General features: G+C 52.8%; 1 protein-coding gene across 1 annotated transcript in view; it reads left to right on the forward strand.

Moving 5' to 3' along the window:
• Positions 1–25783, forward strand: part of MYO1F (myosin IF) — a 47227-nt gene continuing 21444 nt past the window's right edge. Inside the window, exons 1-5 of the mRNA XM_073323651.1 lie at positions 1–161; positions 12567–12704; positions 21954–22043; positions 22994–23088; positions 25310–25397. Of these exons, the coding sequence (XP_073179752.1) occupies positions 159–161; positions 12567–12704; positions 21954–22043; positions 22994–23088; positions 25310–25397 (414 nt within the window). The 5' untranslated portion in view covers positions 1–158. The remainder of the gene's footprint in view (positions 162–12566; positions 12705–21953; positions 22044–22993; positions 23089–25309; positions 25398–25783) is intronic.

Below are 25783 nucleotides of genomic sequence, written 5' to 3' on the forward strand. Positions count from 1 at the left end.
TGCAGAAAAGCAAAGTGAGGAGAGTCAGTGTCAGGGAGTCACCATGTTCCCTGATCCCCAGTGACAGGAGCCCAGAGCAGCCCCTCCCCGAGGACCCGATCCCACCCCGTCTCGGGGCTGCAGCAGGAAGAGCAGGACCCCCAGGCTGCAGGGACACCATGGTAAGTAGAGCAGATCAGAGCCATGCTGCAAAGGCCAGGACACTGCCCCCTGCTCTGCCACTGTTGGGCATCCCTGCACCCACTGGGGTCACTGCACCTGGCCCTGCTCTGCACTCACCGCGTGTCACTGCGCCCTGCCCCTGCACCTACTGGAGTCATTGCTCCCTCCCCAGTAACACCCTGGGGCTGCCAGGTGAGCCCCTGTGGGGCTGGGGATGAATGAGAATTAACATCCCTGCGTCATCCAGGTCTGCAGGGGAGGGCCAGGGAAGTGGGGGGCGCTGGGGAGCCCAGCGGGCTGGATGCTGACAGCAGGGGGGATGTTCTGCTTACTGGCCGCACGCTGGCTTGTTCCTTATCTGTGGCTGTTGTTCAGCTGGATTCTCACCCGCAGCTGCCCAGGGTAGGGCCTGGCTGTCGGGGGCTGTTTGCACTGGGGGTGAGGGACTGATGGTGATGGAGGGGTTCAGGCAGCGTGGTGCTTTTGATTTCCCTGGCCCTGCCCACCGGGGCCTGTGAGCTACCCAGGGGGCTGGAGGGACCCTGACGTGCTGGCCCTGCTTCTCAGAAGAGTTCCTGCTGCTTCGGCTTTTCAGCGGCCCCGTCATCTCCACGCACGAAGAGAGCAAGGCAGAGACCACAGCCCAGCTCGTGCTCTGCCAGCTAGGCAGGTGTGAGCTGTGTCGGTGTTGCAATGGGGGACCTCTCCGCTGCTGTCAAACCTGGTGTCAGGAGGTGCCATCTCTGGGAGCTACAGAAAGCTGTAACTCTTTGGCCAGCTGTTGGGCATCACAACATGACCGAGAGGGAGCTCAGTGTTGCCCTCCAGAGATACAGATGGGAAGGCCAAAGCAGGGAACGCCTAACGTCCTGACTCCGAAAAAGACGTGGGGGCGTAGGAGAGAGAACCAGCGAGACAGATAACCGGATAAATTCATGGAGGTTAAGTCCATTAATGGCTATTAGCCAGGATGGGTAAGGAAGGGTGTCCCTAGCCTCTGTTTGTCAGAGGGTGGAGATGGATGGCAGGAGAGAGATCACTTGATCATTACCTGTTAGGTTCACTCCCTTTGGGGCGCCTGGCATTGGCCACTGTCAGTAGACAGGATACTGGGCTGGATGGGCCATTGGTCTGACTCAGTGTGGCCCTTCTTATGTTCTTATGACGCGATGTGGTGCTGTGGCCGGAAGGGCTAATGCAATCCTTGGCTGCATAAACAGGGGAGCCTGGAGTGGTAGGCGGGAGGTTATTTTACCTCTGTATTTGGCACTGGTGCGACCGTTGCTGGAACAGTCCATCCAGTTCTGGTGCCCACAATTCAAGAAGGCTGCTGAGAAATTGGAGAGGGGTCAGAGAAGAGCAGAGAGAATGATTAAAGGATTAGACACATGCCTTATAGTGACAGATGCAAGGAGCTCAAGCTATTCAGCTTAACAAAGCGAAAGTAAAGGGCTGATTGGATCACAGTCTATAAGACCTTGGGGGACCCACGTTTTCTGATCCCTAGGCCTGTCCTGTAGCCACAAGACCATCTCTCAAGGCTTTGACCATCAAGGAGCCCATGACACGTTTTGGAGGAGTCAAATTTGTAGGCAAAATTCCAGCTTGGACAATCCCATTCTGCCTCCCCAGGACGGGACACAGCAGCGAGTGTGAACACAGAGGGTAAAGCGCGGCCGATACTGAGGCAGGGGCAGGCCCTGTCTCTCGAGGGGATTCCAAAGACCCCATCCCCACAATATCCACACACCAGGAAAGGTCCCCTGGGTGGGGAGCAGTGTGAGACTTGCCCCTACAGTCAGGCCTTTGGCTTGTCTGGTTTTAAACGACCCCTATGCACCCCACCAGCCTGGCTGGTCTCAATTGAAAGTCATTCTGAGGCTGCCCTAGCCTGTGCCAGGAGATCCTGAATAGGTGAGATGCCAGCTGCCTCTGTCCCAGTGTCGGTGCAGAGCTGAATCTGCCCCTGGGTTAAATACAGACAGCGTGAGGATGGCTCTCAGTCATGCCGAGAGGTGTGATTAAAAAAAAAACACCCCGAACAAGAGAAGCAGCAGCACGGTGCACCTTTTCAGAGTGTGGTTGCGGATACAAGCAGGACTCCTCCCCCAAGATACATACTCCCTCTGTGTCTTCCATCCTTCCCTTCTCCTGGTCCTGCAGAGCCGGGGGAGCGAGCTAGAGGCTTTGCCACCCCCCACCCCCCTCCGCATTAGCTGGCTGCCCCGCAAGCTCCGATGCTCCCCGCTCCTCTCTGAGCATCTCAAGGCACTTCACATAGCTCTCCCACCCCTGCCCTGGCGAGGCGAGTCAGGCGTATCAGCCCCCTTTTGCAAATGAGGAAACTGAGGCACGACGTTGTTCCGTGACTAGCCGAAGGCCGTACAAGAATTTGATAGCAGAGCTGGGAACTGGGCATTTGACAGCCCCCTCTGTGCTCTGACCTCAAGGTTACTCATCCTTCCTGTCACTCGTACTCCCGTAAGTGGCAGATCAAACACACCTGGGTTCTCAGGTCCTAGGTGGGGTTTTGTGCTGGGGCAGTTGGACACCCCGTTCCTGTTTGCTCTAGTCATTTGGATTGGTTTTGATTTTCCTGGCTGGTAATGCACTATCCTTCTCTCAGTCTTTTGGATAGTTCAGGGGGTATTAAGTTTGCCCCCCTTTTGGAAGTGATGCTTTGCCCCGCTTTGTGCTGTCTTTGTTTTTCCTTCTTGCTTTCCCGACTGGAATTGCACTTTGAAACAAGGCTGAGAGGGTGTTCAAGATCGCTGGTGAAGTTGTGTCAGATCTTTATCTGTGCAAAAACTCTGAGCTGTCGGGGAGAGTGGGGGGAGAGGCAGTTAGCAAATGTAAGCGCCGGTGACAGCCAGTGATGAAGCATCGCGTGTCAGACTAGGGCACAAACAAGTGGGTCTAGAATCCCCGCTGCCCTGCGTATCGTATCGTCACTGACGGCATCAATTTAGCAGTATTTTACACCCTCTGCATCCTGTCGTGAATGGCTGGCTGCACAAGGTGCCGCGTAATGGGGCATCAGGCCCTAGGTTTCGTTATTAGTGTTCACTCATCGCAGCTAACAGATGAGTAGCAGCCACTAGACTCACACCTAAAGCCAGCTCCTCCACGAGGGTGTGGGAGAAATAGTCGGGCGTGAAAGCCAGACAAACTCACATGAGAAATAAGGCAGAGAAATAAGTGAGGGTGATTAATCAACGGGGCACGCTCCCAAGGGAAGTAGTGGATTCGCCATCTCTTCAGATCCAGACTGGCTGCTTTGCTGGAAGAGGTGTATTAGTCAAACACATGTTACTGGGCTCAGTGCAGGGGTAACTGGGTGAAATGGAATGGCCTGTGTTATACAGGTGGTCAGAGTAGATGATCTAATGGTCTCTTCTGGCCTTACAAAATCTGTAAATCTGATCTAGACTCATTGGGCTGGGTGAATGCAGGAAGGCACTTGCCGTTGGGCTGGGATGACACTAAACGTACAAACTGTCTCCCAGTTAAATGAGGCGGTTTCAAAGAGAAATAACAGCAGAAGAGAGAGAAATTAAGAAGCCAGGGAGACAAACTAAGTGCTAAATTCCATCGCCTGGTACCTTGTGTTGTCATTTGCACCAGTGCAAGGTGGGCGTGAAACACAACCTCTCCCAATCATTGGAATGTCAAATCGGACCCCCCTGGCTCCAAGCCAAGGGTCCTCGACTCGGGTCCTCAAAGGTACTTAGGTTCCTAACTTCCACAAAAATCAGCTGAGGATCGGGGCCCTAGTAATTAAAACTACCAGTGGGAGGCCAATCCAGCCCCTGGGAGCCTTACAGAAGGTGGAACCTTTTCTGATTAGAGTGATGATCACAATTGTCATTACTTACGTGTTTGTATTGCAGTCGTGTCTCGGCACTCCAGCCATGGACCAGGAGCTTGTGGCGCTAGGCGCTGTATGCTGAACTAAAAGACAGTCCCTGCCCCCAAAGAACTTGGTCTCTGAGTCACGTCCAGGGTATCTGAAAGGCCCCTGCTGTTGAGAACGTAGAGGAAAAGGACCCTGGTCGGGCATTTTCTGCCCCCTGGCAGTGAGGGCTTAACCCCTCTCCTCCCGGGGGTGGGGGGCTGCATGTATGTGACTGTTCCACTGACATCATCTGAAATGCTGCAGGCAACATTTTCAAGCCCTAGTTCTTGAGTTCTGGGATTTTGCAAGAGGCTGGGCCTGAGGTTTGTGCTGCAGCCACAAGATGCTACTGCGGAAGGAAAAGGGGAACTGGGGGCTAACAGTTGTGAAAGCAAACTCACTTATTGCCCCCTTCTTGGCTGATGGTTACTTAAGGCTGCCAGTAAGGGGGAGCCGGAGCCTGGGAATAGAGCCTGGGCCTCCTGGCAGCTAGCCCTATGATTTAAGCCCTAGACCAGAACTTCCTTCTGTCCAGTCAGAAGCTAGCTATCCTCCAGCCGTGAGCATGTGAGTTCCCTCAGCAGGCCTAGCTAGCACGGAGGGGCCTCCCTTCACCCTGTAGCTTTATTGTGAAGAATGAGTCAGATTCACAAACTTGTGTTCACAGTTTTCATTGGCAGGGGTTAGTATGTGACAGGGAGGGCGTGCGGATAGTGGTCAGGACCACAGCCTGCACATCACACATTCCAGACTCTGCCACTGATGCACTGTGTGACCTTGGGTGCGTGACTTGCAGTGTGACCTCCCTGTGCCTCGGTTCCCCCACCCGCAAAAGGGGATGATGAGGCTGACCTGCCTTACAGGGTATGGTGAGGCCTAACTCACATGGAGTTGTAAAGGACTTTGAGCTCTTCCAACGGAAGGTGCTGTATAAGTACTGTCATGGGGACAATTCCTGCTCCCGCTAAAGCCAGTGACAAAACTCTCATTGTCCCAGGATTGTCCCATTGCGGCTGTTTACTGAGGCACATTAACTCCATCAGGGAGCCACCTATGCATGTGGGAGCAGGAAGGCATGTGCAGGGTAGCTTGGTCAAGAAACAGTGAGTTGTCTATGTCTAAGGGTGAGAACCAGCCACCTGTCTGGAGTCCCATGGTGTCAAGTGTGTGGCTGAAATGGATTGAGTGTATTATTGATCAAAAGCCTGTTTGTGATACAGGAAACTGAACTATTTGCCGTAATCCTTTAATGCAGCAAGCTCAGGATGCGCACACCAGATAACACCACTCGCCTGCCTAGACTGACCAGTATCCTGGCTCTGGTAATGGCCAATCCCAGAGATCTGAGAGGAAGGCCAGAAAGCCCCAAAATGCACCTGGCCCTTTGCGAATTGCTGTGCATGGAAGAACAATCCCTTCCTGACCTTTGTCAGGACCAGCTGACCATGCCCTGAAGCATGAGGCTCGATTAACCCCTTGCTTCGCTTGCACAATTATAAATGCTATGAATAGTCATACAACTGTCCAGCTAATAATAGCATAACAGGAAAACAGCATGATTAATCTGAACTAGGATCCCATCTTCACTGGAAGAAGAAAAGGAGGACTTGTGGCACCTTAGAGACTAACCAATTTATTTGAGCATGAGCTTTCGTGAGCTACAGCTCACTTCATGGGATGCATACTGTGGAAAGTGTAGAAGATCTTTTTATACACACAAAGGATGAAAAAATACCTCCCCCCACCCCACTCTCCTGCTGGTAATAGCTTATCTAAAGTGATCACTCTCCTTACAATGTGTATGATAATCAAGGTGGGCCATTTCCAGCACAAATCCAGGGTTTAACAAAAATGTCTGGGGGGTGGGTAGGAAAAAACAAGGGGAAATAGGTTACCTTGCATAATGACTTAGCCACTCCCAGTTTCTATTCAAGCCTAAGTTAATTGTATCCAATTTGCAAATGAATTCCAATTCAGCAGTCTCTCGCTGGAGTCTGGATTTGAAGTTTCTCTGTTGTAATATCGCAACTTTCATGTCTGTAATCGCGTGACCAGAGAGATTGAAGTGTTCTCCGACTGGTTTATGAATGTTATAATTCTTGACATCTGATTTGTGTCCATTTATTCTTTTACGTAGAGACTGTCTAGTTTGACCAATGTACATGGCAGAGGGGCATTGCTGGCACATGATGGCATATATCACATTGGTAGATGTGCAGGTGAACGAGCCTCTGATAGTGTGGCTGATGTGATTAGGCCCTGTGATGGTGATTGGTCAAACTGGACAGTCTCTGCATAAAAGAATAAATGCACACAAATCAGATGTCAAGAATTATAACATTCATAAACCAGTCAGAGAACACTTCAATCTCTCTGGTCACGCAATCACAGACATGAAAGTTGCGATATTACAACAGAGAAACTTCAAATCCAGACTCCAGCGAGAGACTGCTGAATTGGAATTCATTTGCAAATTGGATACAATTAACTTAGGCTTGAATAGAGACTGGGAGTGGCTAAGTCATTATGCAAGGTAACCTATTTCCCCTTGTTTTTTCCTAATCCCCCTCCCCCACCCCCCGCCCCAGACATTCTTGTTAAACCCTGGATTTGTGCTGGAAATGGCCCACCTTGATTATCATACACATTGTAAGGAGAGTGGTCACTTTAGATAAGCTATTACCAGCAGGAGAGTGGGGTGGGGGGAGGTATTTTTTCATCCTTTGTGTGTATAAAAAGATCTTCTACACTTTCCACAGTATGCATCCGATGAAGTGAGCTGTAGCTCACGAAAGCTCATGCTCAAATAAATTGGTTAGTCTCTAAGGTGCCACAAGTCCTCCTTTTCTTTTTGCGAATACAGACTAACACGGCTGTTACTCTGAAACCTGCCATCTTCACTGGGTTTCTTTCATAACTTCTTACTAGGAAGAAAGAGTGTATGGGGGAGTGAGGCAGAGGAAGGAACTCAAATGAGGAACTAGAGAAAGAGGGAAGAACAGGCTGAGTTCTCTGAAGGGTCTCTCAAAATCCTGCCTACACCGAGTCCTTCCTGCTAAGAATCCCGGCTAACAAGCCGCAATCCTGCAACAGTTCTGTCTAGCAAGAGTTTTGTGCCCCAGGGACCCGGAGGGAGGTGGAGTTGGGTTTATATGGAATAATGGCTTTTTTTTTTCCTTCACGCTTCCCATTGCATGACTCTGCTTCACGGCTAGTATTACAGCCCCACAGCAGGTCCTGAGGCTAGTAAGTGATGTGGCTCGGGTCACCGGGGAGGCACAGTTTGGTGGCCTCCATCTGTCTCCACCTAGGGACTGTATCATTTCCCCCTCTTCCCCCACCCCCAACCTCATGTGACTCAGGACAGGAGGGGGCCACGCTCATCCCCACTGATGTCAGTACAGTTACAGCAGGGCTGAACTTGGCCCATGAAGTCACATACGGTGGCCTACGACTAACCCCAGTGTTCCCTGGGGATCTTGCTATCCTAGTCTATTCTAGATAGGTTCTTACACCGTGCTCATCACCTGAGCACCTTCCAGTCGTGTATTAAGCAATTAAACAGGGTTCAAAAAAGAACTAGATAAATTCCTGGAGGATAGGTCCATCAATGGCTATTAGCCAGGATGGGCAGGGATGGTGTCCCTAGCCTCTGTTTGCCAGAAGCTGGGAATGGCCAACAGGGGATGGATCACTTGATGATTGGGGCACCTGGCTTTGGCCACTGTCAGAAGACAAGACACTGGGCTAGATGGACCATTGGTCTGACCCAGAATGGCGGTTCTTATGTTCTTTTGACCAGCTTCTACCACATGTTGGTTGTCCTCTCCCCAAGACGCATGTGCAGTGGAGTGTTCTGTTGTTTATAAATCTACACGGTGCCATGTCGTTACACTGGAGAAGGCAAGGGCAAAGAAAGGCGCCTTGCACTTGGAACAGGAGGTGGGGAAGTTTGCGATGGGCCTCGGTTTCTCGGGGCATTCATTCCACAGTCTCAGGCCAGCCCCCGAGAAAGTTCTGTCTGCTGCACGAATCAGTTGTACCCTTATTGTCGAGAGTTTCACTGGGCTGGAGAGATGCATTGTACCCGCATTGTCAACTACAAGTCCTCATCCTGCAGCTTTAGTCGCTTTCCGATTGCCTGGGCCCAAGCCGTGACGTGCTTTGAAGATAAGCATTGAGACCTTGAACCTGATTAAGAATTCTGCGGGGAGCCGATGCAGAGAGCAGAGGACAGGTGTGATGAGCTGCCAGGAGCCTGTGTTGCTGCATCCTTCTACACCAGCTGGAGTTTCCTAAATACCAAAGGCTTCATGTCCCTGGCTGCGTCCAGCCGAGATGCATCTGCTGGCCCACGAGGCAGGTGACACAGTGGAGAAGGTACAGGAATGACAAGGATGGGAAACGGGCTGATCCGCACGAGTGGATGTGACCTCATCAGAGAATGCCTGAAACCAGCTGCTCTGGCGAGGTCCGGCTGCACAAGAGTGGTACGTGTGAGAGAGGAGGGGACAAAGGGAGCAGGTGTTTGGGACACACCGGCTCTGATTTCCTGTGGGAATCAGGCTGGATCCTTGGGCCAGAGTTATAGTAATATGTGGCACAGTCTGAAACCAGGAGTCCAAAATCAGCTCTGTGGCTCCAGGAGAGAGAGGAAAACAAAGCAAAAGAGGAAGAGAAGAAAAAGGGGAAGCGGAAGAAACAACTGGCTGACGGGAGAAGTGAAAGCTGGGGCTGATGCACGTCAAGTGAAAAAAGGAAATTCCGGAGCAGCAGCAGCCACATGCAGAAGATTCACTGAGCTAGGGACTGCCGGATGGCTCCTGCTTTGAGTGAAACGTAGTGAAATTTGCTAGAGCAATGAACTGGGCTGGAAAGGAAGAGACCAGCGAGGAGTGACCAAAGCGGGGGTCAGCCTTGAAACAAATAAATGGTTGTACTCTCTACAGCTCCACCCCCATAGCAAACTCCTCCCACAGGCCAAGCACAACCACTTTGTGACACCAAAACAAGATGCTACTCACAGTGGACTGGGCAGCCCATCACACCATAATAACCTGAGTTCTTTCTTGTCTGCTTTGACCAGGTTCTAAGTGATGAACAAAGTTGATATTTAAATTGTCATTAGTAAGTTTCAGAGTTAACACCCTATTAAGACAACCTCTCTCCGGGCTGTTGTTTCAGGCTGCCTGCAGACTCAGGTAGGCATCATTGCATTTTTAGTTTACACTCAGGTCACCCTCTGGAAGGTTTTCTTTGCTGCCTTAAGTATTAGATACTTTTTTTTAAAATGAAAGTTTAGCACAAAATGGCAGCCACCAAGGGAAAGTAACTTGGCACAACCCAGTTCATTCTGATCCCCTTTGCATAGCCTGGAAAGTCCTAAATCCCAGGCCGCAGCTTCCCTCCCAACCAGCTGCCATGGGAGTACAAAGATAAATAGACAACCTCAGGAGACTTCCTCCATGATACACTGAAAAATGGAAACAAGCAATTCCTACTCATCTCTCACAGAGAGGAAATGATTCTGTGGCACCAGTGGGAGTTAGGGGGCTCAAAACCTTCGTGAATCTGGGCCCAAGTGTCACAGGGAGACTGGTTCCTTTAAGATGGAACAGGTCCAGTTCACTTGCGACTCGTCAGCTGCCTCTCATAGGGGCCTGATAGAGGGCACCTGGCTGCTATAAAGAGCCATGCAGCCGTTCAGGGAAAGTCATAAAACTATTGAACGGTTGGGCTGGATGGAATCTCGGGAGGTCGTCTAGTCCAGCCCCCTGCACTGAGACAGGGCCAAGCCAACCTAGACCATCCCTGACGGGGGGTTTGTCCAACCTGTTCTTAAAAATCTCTGATGACGGGGATTCCACAACCTCCCTGGGGAGCCTGGTCCAGAGCTTAAATCCCCTAAAGTTAGAAAGTTTCTCCTGTTGTCTAACCTAACTCACCCCCTTCTTGCAGATGGAGCCCATTGCTTTTGGTCCTACCTTCCATGGCCGTGGAGAACAATTGATTGCTGTCCTCTTTCGCCCTTAACATATTTGAAGACTGTTATCAGGTCCCCTTCTCGGTCTTCTTTTCTCAGGATTCAACACACCCAGTTTTCGTTCACCTCTCCTCATAGGCCAGGTTTCCTAAAACAGGACAGAGGGTGGGCAAAACTGAGCATTTGTCCCATTTGCTCTTGCCAGCTGATCACCAGTTGGCAAAAGCAAACTGAACAAATACACAGTTTCGCCAAAACCGTGGGGTGCGACCCCTAGCGGGGTATGGAGGAACATGTGGGGGGGCAAGCGGCAATGCCAGCCCTGCACTGGAGCGGGCAGCGGGGGGGCTTAGACCACCTCACACGCAGAGGAGGAGAGGGTGGCCTCGGAGTGGCCCAGCGTGGGCAGGAAGCTGGGGGGGCTTGGGTCAGCCCTGCGCGTCGGGGGCAGGGGGAGGAGGACCTCGGGCGAGCCCCATGCGGGCGGGAGGCAGGGAGGGCTCTGGACAGCCTGCATGGGTCGGGGGGTGCTTCGGGCCAGCCCTGTGGGAAAATATGGTCACCCTAATGCGGGGGTGGGTCCTTGAAGAGAGTGGCAGGGACCTGGGCAAGCAGGAGTTGGAAGCTTCTGGGAGGGAAGAGGAGCTGGTGTGACAGACCTGGGGAACCCCACTAGGTGGACGAGTTCTGCGGGGGGCCCTGGGTAAAGGGGAAGAACCGGCTAGCACAAGGGTGACCCCCCCAGGGGGGTCTGCCGGCGGAGGGGCCAGGGGCGTAGAACTCTGTGGGAAGCCTGCTCAGAGGAGCCCTGAGGCGAGGGTTGTAGGGGAACAGTCACAAGAAGTGTGGTAAAAGACCAGTGGTGTGGAAGCCGTGGAACAGGAGCGTGGGAAACTGTGAGCCGGGGTTTGTTCACTCTTGGGCCGTGAGAATGGGGCCTGGAAGAATGACGGAGGAACTGGGTGCAACGCAGCTGGAGAAGGCTTTGGGGTTAGGGTGGCCAGAGAGCAAGGATGGGGGTGGCGGGAGGGTAACAGGCACCTGTATAAGACAGAGCCCCCAATATCAGGGCTCTCCCTATAAAGCCCCTGTTTGGGGTTGATGAATTGTCTTACTCTGAGAGAACGGCTGAAGCTTGCAGTTATACACTATGCCCAGGAGTGGGCATTTCCCTGGACTTGAAGGAGGACATATTTCCTTTCCCAAATAGGTGAGATGGCTGGTGACTGGATAACTCAGTCGGCCCCAGTGACCAGGGGAAACGGAGGCAGGACCCATCCTTTGTGCTGTGGCTGGCTGCCTGGGGTGCCCTGGTGAGGGGTGAGGTCTGCTACACCATGTTTGAGTCAAGAGGTAACTGGTGGAGACAGGCCGATATGGGGTGTGGGAGAGCACAGGGCATTGGCGCTATACAGAGAAGCATTCTCGTTTGTGAGCTTAGTTTTCGATAGCGTAGTGGGGTGAGATTTGTATGCAGCTCCTCCGGCTTGCAGCCCAGCAGGATGGAAGTGGGCTAAAGCCAAGGCTGCCGCCTGGCCAGGTTTTCCCAGGATTGTCCGGTTTTTGAGGTATTGTCCCAGGAAATCGGTCAGGGCGCTCAGTACACGCTGCCTGTTGTCCAGTTCGATGGGCTTGGGCTCATCCCACTGTCCTCAGAAGTGGCAACACCAGCTAAAGTGTACACTGCAGTTGCTTCCTCCTGACTTTGGACTGCTCTGGGGGCCAAAACAAGGTGGCCTGGGGGCCAAAACCAGACGGCGGTAACATGGCGGTTCTCCTTGGCGTCATCTTTGTGAGACTGGGCCTCTCCAGCTTGTGATTCACAGGAGGGGAAGGAGGCTCTGGTATCGGGGCGGCCTGGGATTTCAGATTCTGCAGAACATGGCAAAGCCTGCACCCAAAGCAGGCCTCTGCTTTTTCTTTCTCCCCCCACACTCCCAACCCTCGTTCGTTTCCCCAGAGGAGCCTTTTGAGCTTTTTGGATGATGTTGAGCAGCAGGCCCCAAAGGCGACGTGTCCAACAAGTGCTGCTTGCGTGATACGGCCTAGTGCCAAATGTCAGGCCAATCTCTGCGATACCACGCAGGCGGGGTGGGGGTGGGGGTGTGGGGGTAACAGTACTTGATTTAAATTAAGGGGCAAATTCTCTGCTCTTGCAAATTGGCGCCGCTCCCTTGACTTTGCTGTAGCTGTGCTCTGTTTTACTAGCAGAGACTTTCGCTTTTAATATCTTGGAAATGAGTTAGAACCATAAATAATAGGGACACTTTGCTCTTATGTAACTCCTGTGATCTGAAAGCACCTTATAAAGGGGCCTGAACATTATTATTCACATGTTCCTGATGGGGAAACTGAGGTACAGAGGTCACATGGTGAGTCAGTGGCTGCGAAAGGATCAGACACACACATACACACACACCGGTCCTGACTCACAGACCCGAGTCCTAGCCATTGGACCACACTGCTTTCTCAAAAGCATTTCCTTTGCATTGCTGTATGCAGTAATTCTCCCCCATCTCTCCACAGGGCAGCAAGGAGCTGTTTCACTGGCAGAGCCACAATGTCAAGCAAAGCGGAGTGGATGACATGGTCCTTCTCTCCAAAATCTCCGAGGACGCTATTGTGGAAAATCTTAAAAAGCGCTTCATGGATGATTACATCTTCGTATCCTTTCCGGGGGCCATGCTGGGGGCACTGGGGCATCTCATAGAAACCAAAACAGGCCATGCTTGGGGTAGCAAGGCTGCACCTAAGTGCCTTTCAGTGGAATAATTCTGGGGTCTGTTCTGGCCATTCTAGGTCTCCCCTTTATGGGTGGATCTAGCGGTAGCCCTGTAAAGGGGGGCTAGCTCAGGCTCTCATATCAGCAATGTCTTTCCAGGGTTGGAGATACAGGGGGAAAATAGTTCCCAATTGTCCTGTTGTCGTCGGAGGCGTAGGGATATCTCCTGTGAGTCTCTGAACAATACTCAGCAGTGGACGCAGGCACTCTCAACAGCAGCCACAAAACCAGATGCCTGTCTCAATCTGTGTATGGAAGCTCCTGCTTTTCGCATAGGAAGGCAAGAGAAGCAATGACACCTGGTGTTTCTGAAAGGCTGAATGGACCAGTGCGCACTCCCCCTGGGCCCCTAAGGGCAGAATTCTCCGGCACTCAAAATCAGGGCTGGAATTTCAAACGAAGTCCGCTCCCTTTTACGCACCAAAACAAGCGCCTGGATTTTCAAAAGAGCTTTGCCCATGGGGTGCTGAGCTCACTTGAAAATGTTCCAGGTAGTGTCTCAGTGGGTGTTTCTGGGTGCGAAGCGCTTCTGAAATTCCAGCCCTGAGGTATTTGGATATTTTGGCCTTTGGTGTTAGCAATCGGGCCAGGTGCCCTTGGAAAGCTCACTTCCCCCAGCTCTGCAGGACGGGCTCAGTCGGACCCGTGGCCTCCATGTCGTGATGATCTGGCCATTTGAATCTTTGGTGAAATATTTTGGCCAAAAACCAAAATATTCTAATTGAAATGGGGGCAGCAGTGCCTCATGGGAGTTATAGTTCTGGTTACTTATGCTCCCATTCTCCTCTTTGGATCAGTTTTTGTTCAATATCTTCATAAATGATCTGGAGGATGGTGTGGATTGCACTCTCAGCAAATTTGCGGATGATACTAAACTAGGAGGAGTGGTAGATACACTGGAGGGGAGGGTTAGGATACAGAAGGACCTAGACAAATTGGAGGATTGGGCCAAAAGAAATCTGATGAGGTTCAATAAGGATAAGTGCAGGGTCCTGCACTTAGGACGGAAGAACCCAATGCACCGCTACAGACTAGGGACCGAATGGCTAGGCAGCAGTTCTGCGGAAAAGGACCTAGGGGTGACAGTGGACGAGAAGCTGGATATGAGTCAGCAGTGTGCCCTTGTTGCCAAGAAGGCCAATGGCATTTTGGCATGTATAAGTAGGGGCATAGCGAGCAGATCGAGGGACGTGATCATTCCCCTCTATTCGACATTGGTGAGGCCTCATCTGGAGTACTGTGTCCAGTTTTGGGCCCCACACTACAAGAAGGATGTGGATAAATTGGAGAGAGTCCAGCGAAGGGCAACAAAAATTATTAGGGGACTGGAACACATGACTTATGAGGAGAGGCTGAGGGAGCTGGGATTGTTTAGCCTGCAGAAGAGAAGAGTGAGGGGGGATTTGATAGCTGCTTTCAACTACCTGAAAGGGGGTTCCAAAGAGGATGGCTCTAGACTGTTCTCAATGGTAGCAGATGACAGAACGAGGAGTAATGGTCTCAAGTTGCAGTGGGGGAGGTTTAGATTGGATATTAGGAAAAACTTTTTCACTAAGAGGGTGGTGAAACACTGGAATGCGTTACCTAGGGAGGTGGTAGAATCTCCTTCCTTAGAGGTTTTTAAGGTCAGGCTTGACAAAGCCCTGGCTGGGATGATTTAACTGGGAATTGGTCCTGCTTGGAGCAGGGGGTTGGACTAGATGACCTTCTGGGGTCCCTTCCAACCCTGATATTTTATGATTCTATGATTCTAGTTGGGCTTTTGGGCCAGACTACATCTCCCATGATGCATCACAGCCAGGGTTTCCTATGATTCTCTCTTCCCCTCACCAATAAGGTAGAAAGCAGTGCATCATGGGAGATGTAATCCAGCCAAAAAGCCTGGCTGGCCATAAGAGGAGTATAAGGAACCTGAATATATCTCCCATGGTGGACCACTTTCTACCCTGCTGGTGAAGGGAGCTGGTGATTAGGAGTCCCTAGCTGCGATGCATCATGGAAGATGTAGTCTGGCCAGAAAGCCGGGCCCACAGAGGAGAATGGGAACGTACACCACCTGAACTGCACCCTTCCCAGGAGACATTTTTAAGTGAAATGTTTTGTTTTTTTACGAAATTTCTAAATTTTCTGCAGAAACTGAACACTTTTCACACACAAAAATTCTTTGGTTGAAAACCCAATCTTCCGTCAAAAACGGTTCCAACCAGTCCTAGCGAGAACATGCAGAACAATCTCTTCTATTTGCGGCCAGCCCACTGCAGCCTTGGTATAAATTCCCCGGTGCAGGGGGCTGGCTGGAAGACACAGGGTACCAGGGTGTGGGATAATGAGGCCAAGTATAACTAAGCTGACTAGAGCTGGGAGCCGATCTGCCAGAGTCCATCTGCGTTATAAAAGGATGAGTATTTACACCGCAGCACCAGGGCATGTTTCATGGGAAAACACATCGGCACTTCAGTTAAGCCTCTGCCTTTTTGTAGCTGGCTTGAACCCCCCCACTTGAGTTTGGCATGGACAGTACCGGGAGCCTCAAAAGAAAGCAAGGCTGAGTGATGGGAGAATCCGGAACCTGCACCAAGGGGAAAGCCGGCACGCAGAGCTGCATCGCCGTAAAAGAGTTGAATGTATTCCTGATGGGAGCCAACGGCCAGCTCCCATGAGCTCCAGCCTTCAGACAGACAGCAGGAGCACACCTGCTGGCAACAGAGCCCGGGAGAGAGGCATCCTCTGAAACACCTGGGGCACAGACCATTGCGGTACCTGGCATTGCCCCCGATATGAATGGACAGCCAGTGCAGAGTATGGTGCATAATGGAACATGCTCCCACCGCCCTGCCCCGCACAGAAACCGGTTTACCTATCGTTGATGCTACTTATTGCCTTGGTGCCTCTCAGTCTGCTCAGATACAGAAACCACACTGGTCAGTTTCACTTCCTGGCTCTCATCCATTGGACAGCATTTTGGGGTTTTGGTTCCCAGCACTGCAGCAGGACAAGATATAAAACAACCCCAATCGTGAAATAACGTTGCCATTTAATATCGGTTTACAGTCAGGCAAGTATCATCACTCTGTGGGCCAGGTGCTGTGTTGCCCTGTGACTTGTGCCAGTGTTTAGACTGTGCAAAGTGGTGTCAAATCTTCCCAGAGCTGAACGGTTGTGTTTTGCACTCCCACTGCACGGGTGTAAATGAGTGCACAAGAGGCAGGATGATGGAGAATCAGGCCCTTTCTGTATTTAGCAGCTTTATCTTTACAAAATCTAAATGTTGGGCCTCCGATGCACCATGACCGCTGCTGAAGGAATTCATTTCAGTTCCGCATCCCCTTATCTCAGGGTGGACTGGCTCAAGTGGCAAGATCCGCACCCCTGCTGGGTCTGGACATCGGGGCCCTATTCCTTGCCTCCTTGCACCACCTGGCAAATTTTGCAGGCGGTCCCTACATTCAGGAGACTGTTCTGCCTCCTTCATCTCTGTGACAGGGAAGGTGCCCTGAGCTGGGAGCCAGGAGACCACGAGAGCCAGGCTCATCTCTTTCACCCTCCACTTGTTCTGTGCAACCTTTACAATTGAGCGAGGCTTCGTACCGCTCCCTATGAGACAGGCAAGTGCCATTCCCTTCATTTTACAGATAAAGTAACCTCGGACAGAGCTGAGAACAGAATCCAGTTCTCTGGTATAGCACACCCAAGTCTCAACCACACTGTGTTTCAGAAAGAATCTGCCCAATCTATGTGCTTGGCTATTCTCTGTGCAACCACCAAGGCCACGCTCCTCTCCCAGAGCCACGGACAGAACCCAGGAAGCATGAGCCCTGCTGGTTTTTTCTGCTGTCTAGCAAATAGCTCTGCAACCCAGGATAGCTAATAGTGTCCTCAAAAAAAAAACCCCAAAAAGCAGCAACCTCAGCTAGCCCCCATGAGCTAAGCTGTGCAGTCCCTCTCAACTCCTGCCCCCGGGCCTTTGTGCGTCACACCAGAGCTGCTGCCAGACAGGTCCTTGGACAGAATTTTCCTTGAGGGATTAAAGGGAGGAAGCATGGTTGTTATTTCTTTCCATGTGGTGTCCTCCTACCTTGCACCCCCAGCCTAAGGGCTCAGGCTCTGGGGCCGGTACTGGAACCCTTCCCAGATCCCAGTGCCAAGACCATTAGCCCCCAGCCCAAAGTTTCTGTGCTCTGTGGCACAGGCAGACAGCCCTCGCTGGCCTGGTTCCTGCCCCTGGTCCCCTGACACAGCTGTGTTTCCTATCAGCCCCTCACCTTGGCGGTGTGGCTGTGCTCCCCCATAGTACTGTGATCCAGTGGCTGACTTTGTGATTTATGCTAAGGCCTCTCGAGTGGCCCATAGCTGCTTCTCTGGCGTCAGCCATTCTAGAGAACAACGCTTTCCACTGCTCCAACCGAAGGCTATTTCCAAAATGGGGGCCTCTGCAGAATCCTGGGACTGCCCCAGTGCACACAGCATGCTCGGCGGCTCTGGGGCTCTCGCTGATTTCACGTGTCCCTGTCAGTGGATGCCAGCAAAGAGAGCAAATCCAGCTGAGCAGGCTCAAGAAGTGGCCCCGGGCTTCTCTGACGCGATCCGGGAGCGCTCTGTGGCAATGTTGTGTCGGGGAGGGGAAGCACTTCCTGGATTTGGGGAATAGGCTAATGGACTCCAAAAGTCGCTTCAGCTGTTCCTCTTCATCTGGCATGTACGGGCGGCAGCTGGCTCTTCAGGGCGGAGAGGGGTGGGGTGTGAAACAGGAGAAGATGGCGTGGAGGATTTCGCAAGGTTATGGGCAACCTGACTGCAGCTGTGCTGATGGGTCTCAGTCCCTGCCCTTGCGCTCCCCTTGCTTTTTGAGTCCTGAGCCCTCTATGCAGCTCGGCCAATGCAATTTTAGCAAGCTTCCCCTGCAACACCCCCTGCCTTTCCAGTCCTGGCCTGCCCCACATCTCTGCCCATGCACCCCAGCCTTGTCCTTTGGCACCTGTTAGACTATACCAGGGTTCAAAAAAGAACTAGATAAGTTCACGGAGGATAGGTCCATCAATGGCAGTTAGCCAGGATGGGCAGGGATGGTGTCCCTGGCCTCTGTCTGCCAGAAGCAGGGAACGGGTGACAGAGGATGGATCTTTTGATGATTCCCTGTTCTGTTCTTTCCCTCTGGGGCACCTAGCATTGGCCACTGTTGGAAGACAGGAGACTGGGCTAGACGACCAGCATGGCCGTTCGTATGTTCTTATTCACACAATGCACAGTCAACCTGTGGAACTCTTTGCCAGAGGAAGTTGTGAAGGCCAAGACCCCCTGCTGTCCCAGCCCTGATGTCCCACTGCACCTCACGCTGCCCTGCCTCGCCTCCATCCCTAGCCCAGCTGGTCTTTGAGGACCATACGCAGCCAGATGCTCGTTGGCAGCCCAGCTGTTGCTCAGGGTTCTAGTTCTGTCACTGCGATATTGCTTAGCCTCCTGCATTGGGATCTCAGTCTCATGCACTTCCCTGGCGCTCGTCCACATGGGGCACTGCACCAGGGAAGGGCGAAGGTTTCTGTGAAGGGCTGAGTTGCCTGAAGCGCCCCCTCCTGCTCGAGTCTCTGACGGCCGCCTGGCCGTGGATGTTGATCCTGCCTATATCAGGGCAGTGGCGTTAAGGAGCTCGCTGCGAGGCCAATCGGAGGAGACAGTCAGCACAACCCTGCAGGGTCGCTCTTTGCTTGGCTAGTTCCTTGCTCACCAGTCTCAGAACATAAACTCCCCCTGACCTTCTATTTGATTATCATGGGGTTTGACCCACAGAAGCATGAGACTGAGCCTGGCCCTGTGCCCAGACAAGGGCCTGCACCATCCCAATGGCCATCCAGAGCGCGCCTTTTGCTCCCACGTCCCATCCCTACTAGGAGGCAGCCAGCTGGCAGCAGGGAAATCTTTCTAGGTCTGGCCGAGCACTGAATTCCCTGGCTATCAGGCTGGAAACAATGTTCCCCCGCAGGGGAGCTGGGAGCAGTGAGCTACAGCAGGTCTCAGGGAAGAGGAGCACATCAGAGAGAGAGCTCACTGCGCTCAAGTGGGCTGCGGTTTCCACCGAAGGCAAGGCTGTGTCCTTACAAGGCTGTGCTCTGCGACAGCTCGGAGCGGGTGCTCCTCCTGCCTGTGACAACAGCCCAGAAAGGCTGGAGCTGCTCATTTGTTTGGTCTGCTTGGTTTTTTTTAGAAAAGAAGCAAACCCCAGAAACCTGCTTCTTCCGTTTTTTGGGGTTTTTTTTTTCCTGCTGCTCTGTAAGGGCCCAGTGTCCAGCCATGAGTCAGTCCAGAGCACTTCTGCATTACCCAGGAAGCACCAGCCCCTCCTCCTCCTCTTACATCACCCTTTCCCATTCTGTAAGAGACACGCTATTCCCCACTGTCACTCCCTCTCTTGGGGGACAAGCCACACCTGGCCTCTTGAACCAGGTGGGCATGAAGGGGACAGGTCCTGCTTTAAACATCTGCTGCAGGGAGTGAGGCTTCTCCTAGCTCTGTATGACCCCACACGCTGTCCCGTCGTAACACCCACCCTCCTCTCCCGGAGCCCTCCATTGCAACGGTCCCCCCTGCTCTCCCCAGCCCTGCTGTTCTCATAGCCCCTCCCGCTCACCACCTCGTATCTGTCCGCCTTTGGGGTCTCCTGTGCATGTGCCTCCATCTTTGGTCCACCTTGGGCAGATACCATGGGGCAGGTCTATAGGAAGGAGGCAGCCCAAGTACATGCAGAAGGTGCAGCTGTAGGAGTCAGGACACGGGGGTTCTATTCCCCAGCCCCGCCCCGGCTCACTAAGCAAGCCGTGAGGTGTCTCCGTGCCTCAGTTTCCCCATCTGTAGCAGGGCAGTAATTGTACCCCCTTTATAAAGGGCTTTGAGACCTACGAAGTGCTGAGTGTCGGTCATAACAACTGGGCGAAGTGCACACAGAGTGTCGTAAATGTCATTCGTTAGACCCAGATCTTCAGCCAGCGTGAATCCGCGTATCTCTACCGACTTCAGCGCTTTTTATAGGGGTTTTGTGCAGACAGGCTTGCTGTACATGGAGCTGACGAGGAAGGAAGGAACTCGGGCGACCAGATGGGCTGCAGAACACAGAGCTGTCATCACCGACAGGGGCAAGTGTCGCCGAGGTGGCCGGAAGTAGTGGTAACGTGTGATGAGCAGCAGAGTGCTCCATCCCGACTGTGCTGCACACGAACCCTCCCCTGAGGACCCTGGCCAAGCCACAGTGACTGGGGACCCTGGAGGGTGCTACTGGCAAGAGTGCTGTGGCCAGTTAACCTCCAGGCTGGAATGACGATGCTCTGCTCCTTGCGCAGAGCCGGGCCTCCTGCCCCCTTCATGTGGCACAGCTGTTCTGCCACATCAAAGCAGTGCTGGGGGCCGCCCTTCCAAAACAGGCTGCGATTTTCACCGCTTGTTTCGCTTGCGACATACTCGCTGGGGAGGCCACAACTCAGAGGTGGTGGGTGCCTACAAACGGGGTCATCACCTGTATCTGATCTTGCAGGGCGGCCCCCGTTTTCATGGGCACTCGTCCAGCCCGAGGCTGCAGAAAGCTCCTGTTGAGCTTGGGTAGGAGGCGAAAACTCTGCAAATGCATCATGAGGAGAGGTCTTAAGAAGAGAAGAGCCACCTTACACTGGACCAGACCCTTGGCCCATCTTCGCCCAGCGCCCAACCTCCTATTGCATAGGAGATGACCACTGGTCTGTCTAGTGCAGTGTCCTTTTTCCAATACAGGCTCAAACCCACAGTCTACCTCGGCCAGCCTTCTGCATATTCTGTGGTGGCAACGCAGCCTCGCCACGGGGTGATGTCATGTGAGTGGAGCCCGTTTCAAGACCGCCACAATAACGCTTTGTTATTCCGCAGGACAAGGCTTTGGAGGGAGACCACCCGCCAGGTGCTGCTGGGCAAGGGCGGGCTTCGGGAAACCTCCTGGCCACAAGGGGCAGAGTTTTCACTCATGCTCCACATCAGCACCTACAGCTGGGGCCCGATTTCCAAAAGCACCGGCCCTAAGTGGGCAGATTTTCGAAAGAGCTCAGAAGTCCGGCGAAAATCCAAGCCCTTCTCGAGGTGCCAAAATGGGAGCCGAACACCTGAAATGTGGCCCTTGGGTGGCACTGAATCCAATTTTCCTTCTGCCTTTTGAACTGGTCCCAAAGAACAAACTCCTCCAACATTGCCCCTGGCGGAAATCCAGTGCCTCCTTCCTGCAGTCCCATGTCAGAAGTTGCCAGGAGGGACAGGGGCTGTGCCATTAGCCCTCTGTAGGGTGACCAGGTATCCCAATTTTATAGGGACAGTCCCAATATTTGGGGCTTTGTGTTGTATAGGCCCCTATTACCCCCCCATCCCGATTTTTTCACACTTGCTATCTGGTCACCCGAGCCCGCTGCAGCCCGGCTCTTCCCTTACCGTGAGCAGGGAAGGCACACCATGTGTTTTACTTACTGCCAGCTGTGCTGGAGCTAGGGGTGCTGGCTTGAAGTAGTAATAACAAACACCAACTACACGATTCCCATGGTTTCCCTCCTCAGCACCCCGGTATAAAAATTGTTCCAGCACCCCCGCTTGCTGCTACCCCTTAATTCTCCTGCTGATCAAGGTGCAGCGTCATGGCCCCTTCCCCTGGGGTGGCAATCTGTGTGACCAGTCCGTGGCCCCGGGGTTAGAAGGAGCCAGAGAAGCCCAGAACTGTCCATCTGCCATCACTCTCCTTGGGCCTTAACTGCGCCATGGGGAGATTTTTTGCAGTGAGCCCCCCCAATAAGCTGCCAAGTTCCAGGGGTGTGGGAACAATGTGTACAGTGGGGGTGCTGAGAGCCATGGAACCAAACTGTAAACCCTGGATTTAATGGAAACCACTGCAGCACCCCTAGTTCCAGCACCTCTGCCAAGTTCTGTTCCAGATCCCAAATCCCCCCAGGTGGGGGTGGGGGAGCTGGTCTGGACCCATACCTTGTATCAAAGTCCTCACCGCGCTCCTGAAGCTACCGCGGTCCTTTTGGGTCTTGTTGGCTTTGGGTACCATGGCATGTCTGGTGCGCAGGGCTGGGTGGGAAGGGGGAAGGAGAAACACGAGGAAAGCTGATGGACCTTAACAAAGAGCTCAGACCTACATTGGCTCGGTTCTTATCTCAGTCAATCCCTTCAAGCAGATGCCTTACTTCACGGACCGGGAGGTTGAGCTCTACCAAGGAGCGGTGAGGAGGCTGGCTGGTCTTGGGGGTTAGAACTGCGGCGGGGCTGTTTGACATGACTCCTTGTTCGGGCTACTCTGTCTTGTACCTTTGGATAACGTGCAAGGCGTGGACACATTTCTAACGGATTGTATAAACGGGCCCCAGGCTAGGCTAGGGTCTCGGACTGGGAGTCAGGAGGCCTGGCTCTGGTCCCAGCTCACTCTGTGATCTGCTGAGTGACCGTGGGCAGCTCCCTGGGTGTCTTTCTCCTCTCCAGCTCTGGGGCCTATAGGGGTTACAGCAGTATATATTTCCAAATAAAACCTGTGTTCAGGTTGAAAGTACATGTCAGCAACTTAGGTAAAAAAATATTACTGAGCAGTTGAAGTTATTCCAAAAAACAGCTTTATAAGCCCAGGAACTTCAGAGTTAAGGTTACACTTAAAAAAACCCCAAAGGTATTAAGATATGGAAATTCACAGCTAAGGCCCCACAAAAAACCTTAATTCTGCCCTGAAGGGGGGAAAAGATTTAAAACCTCTAATGTGTCTTTAAAAATCAGTTTAATCTAACCTGGAGTCACAAGCATTACCATGCCACTGTCATACTCAGTGATTCTCAACCTGTGACCCGCAGGCTGCTTGCAGCCCAGTCAGGTACACACAGCGGCAGCCCATCTGACATCCTCAGGGCCATACAGGTAGTATATATTTTGTGTGGATGCAGCCCGCATAACACACACAGTGCTGCATACGAGGCCCACAATGGTCAGTAGGTTGACAGCCACTGGTCATACTTGTATAGTTACCACATGGCATTGCTGTAGGGCAGAGTTAAGGTTGTTCGACTGCCTCACTGGAGAAGGGAAGTGGAGGGAAAGTGCTGCTCACCGAGAGGGTTCTGGTTTATGCGTTAGACTCTGCGTTGTAGTTAGTAACCACTGTTCTCGTCGTCTGTTTGTTGGCCTCTAGGCTCAGTATGAAAATCCGCCCCACATCTACGCTCTGACCGACAACATGTACCGGAACATGCTGATCGATGGAGAGAACCAGTGCGTCATTATCAGGTAGCAAGAACGCCGACTCCCAAATAAGAGAGACTTGGGTGGAGGACGTGGGGGTCGATCTCCGTTGTGGAGCAGGGTCAGGTCTGTTTCCCAAGGCCAGTACTGACCCAATACCCCACTGCGGTGCTATAGGGAGCGGTGCCGTCTTCGGGAGAAGAAGTAAACCAGAAGAGTGGGGCTAAAGTCCTGCCCCCTTGGGGTCATTAGAGATTCCACGACACTTTTCATATGGTCAGGGTTGTTAGTGCTGGTGTCTTGGCTGAATTCCAGTCCCGCCTCCCTAAATTCCTCTTCCAGTTTTGACTGGGTACAGCATTCTTCACTTCCTCTCCTACGTTGCTATGCGCCGGGAAGCCGCGGGTAGGCTGCCTTGCAACGGCAGCTGCCCTGCAGTGGTGGGGTGCAGCGAGCCCCGTGGATGTGTGTAATCTGCAAAGTGCTCGGGGATGGAAAGCCCCATCGCAGTGTGAAGTTGTTCATCAGTGTTGTCATCAAAGGAACTGGCAGACGTCCTGGACTCTGCATTCCTAGCAGGGAGCACGTTGGTACGGTGTCCAATGAAACGCTGGGCTAGGAGAGGGTCTGTGTCCTGCCGTCACCGGTCATCACCACTAGGCTTTTATATGTTGTGGTTCCCATCCACTTTAAAGAGAACAAGCTTCCAGACCAGCCCAAGGGGAAAGTTGGAGCAGTATAAGCGAAGGTGTGAATTTAAACTGCTAGAGTTATACCTGTGTGTGTGTGGACACTGGTATAGCTATCGCGGTTTTAACTAGACTATATAGTGGTATAACTAGCTAACCTTTCCCATGTAGACAAGCCCTAATGTATTTCCTCTCTCACATGACCCACCGCACTGCCACTATGCATGCTTCATTATGAAGCAAGATCATGGCTCCCCGCTGTTGTGCCAGGAGCTGTATGTACACCTAGTAAAAGACAGTTCCTGCCCTCAAAGGCTTTCAGTCTAAGCGGACAAGTCAGCCAAAGGTTGAGAGGGGAAACTGAGGCACAACGAAGGGCCACGACTTGCACAAGGTCATCCCGCAGGTCTGCAGCAGAGCTGGGAATAGAGCCCAGGTTTACTGAATCTGAGTGCTGCATTCAGTCCCCTGGACCACATTGCTAAAAGCGAATATGACTGGCTGGGATGCAAGAGGACGGCAGCTCAGCACAGGAAATGACCTTGACGCAAGTCATGTGTCTGTTTGAATATTGCAAAGAAGCTGTCCGGATGTGGGCAAGTCCAGAGACTTCCCTTCCAGGTACAAGGCACCAGGACTAGTAACAGTTCAGGCATCAGTGTCAGCCAGGAGCCAGAGTGTGCGGTGCTTGGAATCTCGTCGCCACCCTGCTGCAGTGCCGTCAAGCCAGGATTACATATCGCTGCACACCTCCGCTCCTCCTCACTGCAATACCAGGCACAGGGACTAGGAAGAGCTATTTAACTCAAAACTGGACCAGCCTCCTGTACCCAGCAAGAGCTCCCCTTCCGCAGACACAGAGAGAATACAGAAGGGTCTACGAGTTATAAAATTATTTATCATTTCTATTGCAATGCCCCAAGGGAGTTCTGGCCCCCTATTGTGCTGGGCGCTGCACAGAAAGAACAAGAGACCATCCCTATCCCATAGTGTTTACCTAAATAGACAAAGGAAGGTCAGGAAAACAGGCCCAAAGAGGAAAGTTCAGTCATCAATGGACGGTTGTCACTGTCTGCACCCCGTTCTAGGGTAGGAATGAATATTCTGTCTTTGGGCAAGGAGATACCTTGCCCATCTGCAGTGGCGGATTAGCCACTGGGCCAACGAGGTCCATGCCCAGGGGCCCCGGCCAACTGCGGGGGCCCGTAAAAATGGGCGCCCCCGCACATGGATCAGCTCTGCCCGCCCGCCCAGCGCTCCTGCCGGGAAGCGGGGTCAGGGTGAGGGGGCTTGCCCTGCTCTGCCCGCCCGATGCTCCTGCCAGGAAGCTGGGGAAGCCCCCATACCCCGCCCCCTGGCAGGAGCACGAGAGGTACGGGGGGCACTGCAGGTGGAAGGGGTGGGGAGGGCCCCCCCTTGCTGTGGCCCAGGGCCCCACAAAAGCATAATCTGCCTCTGAGACCCACAGCAGGCTTAGAAGTGATTGAAACCTCCAGCAGGGCAGTGGTTCTGTCTGGAAATGTAGACACTGAGCAGGTTATTTCACTTTCCCCTGTTTTGTTTGAATGTTTCTGCAGTGGGGAAAGCGGGGCTGGAAAAACTGTGGCAGCCAAATACATTATGGGCTACATTTCCAAAGTGTCCGGAGGTGGAGAGAAAGTGCAGGTACGGCTCCCTCTGCAGCCCGGGCTCTCTCTGACCCTCTCTCTACTCGTCTTCTCTTCATTCTTGCTCTCCATTTCCCCCGCCTCGCTCCATCCCGTCCTTCCGTCCCACCCACTTTCCTAGGTTTGAATCGTCTTTCTCTCTGCCAGAGGACAGCTCCTCTTTCCCCGTCTTCTGCAGCTCCTCAGCTCTCCCCGCCGGCAGAGATCACATTAGGTTAGCCCGGGAAAGGTGATGACGTGCCAGGCAGCAGACCATGCTTCCTCTTCAAACCCTGCCCTCCATGCTCAGAGCTGGCAATGCCTGCCTTGCTCTAATCCAGGACTTGGCCCTTCCAAACCAACCGCTCCCAACAAAGATCCGGCAGCGCTCCCCCACACGCACAC

This window comes from Lepidochelys kempii, chromosome 25 (assembly GCF_965140265.1).
Source record: "Lepidochelys kempii isolate rLepKem1 chromosome 25, rLepKem1.hap2, whole genome shotgun sequence".
Taxonomy (NCBI): domain Eukaryota; kingdom Metazoa; phylum Chordata; order Testudines; family Cheloniidae; genus Lepidochelys; species Lepidochelys kempii.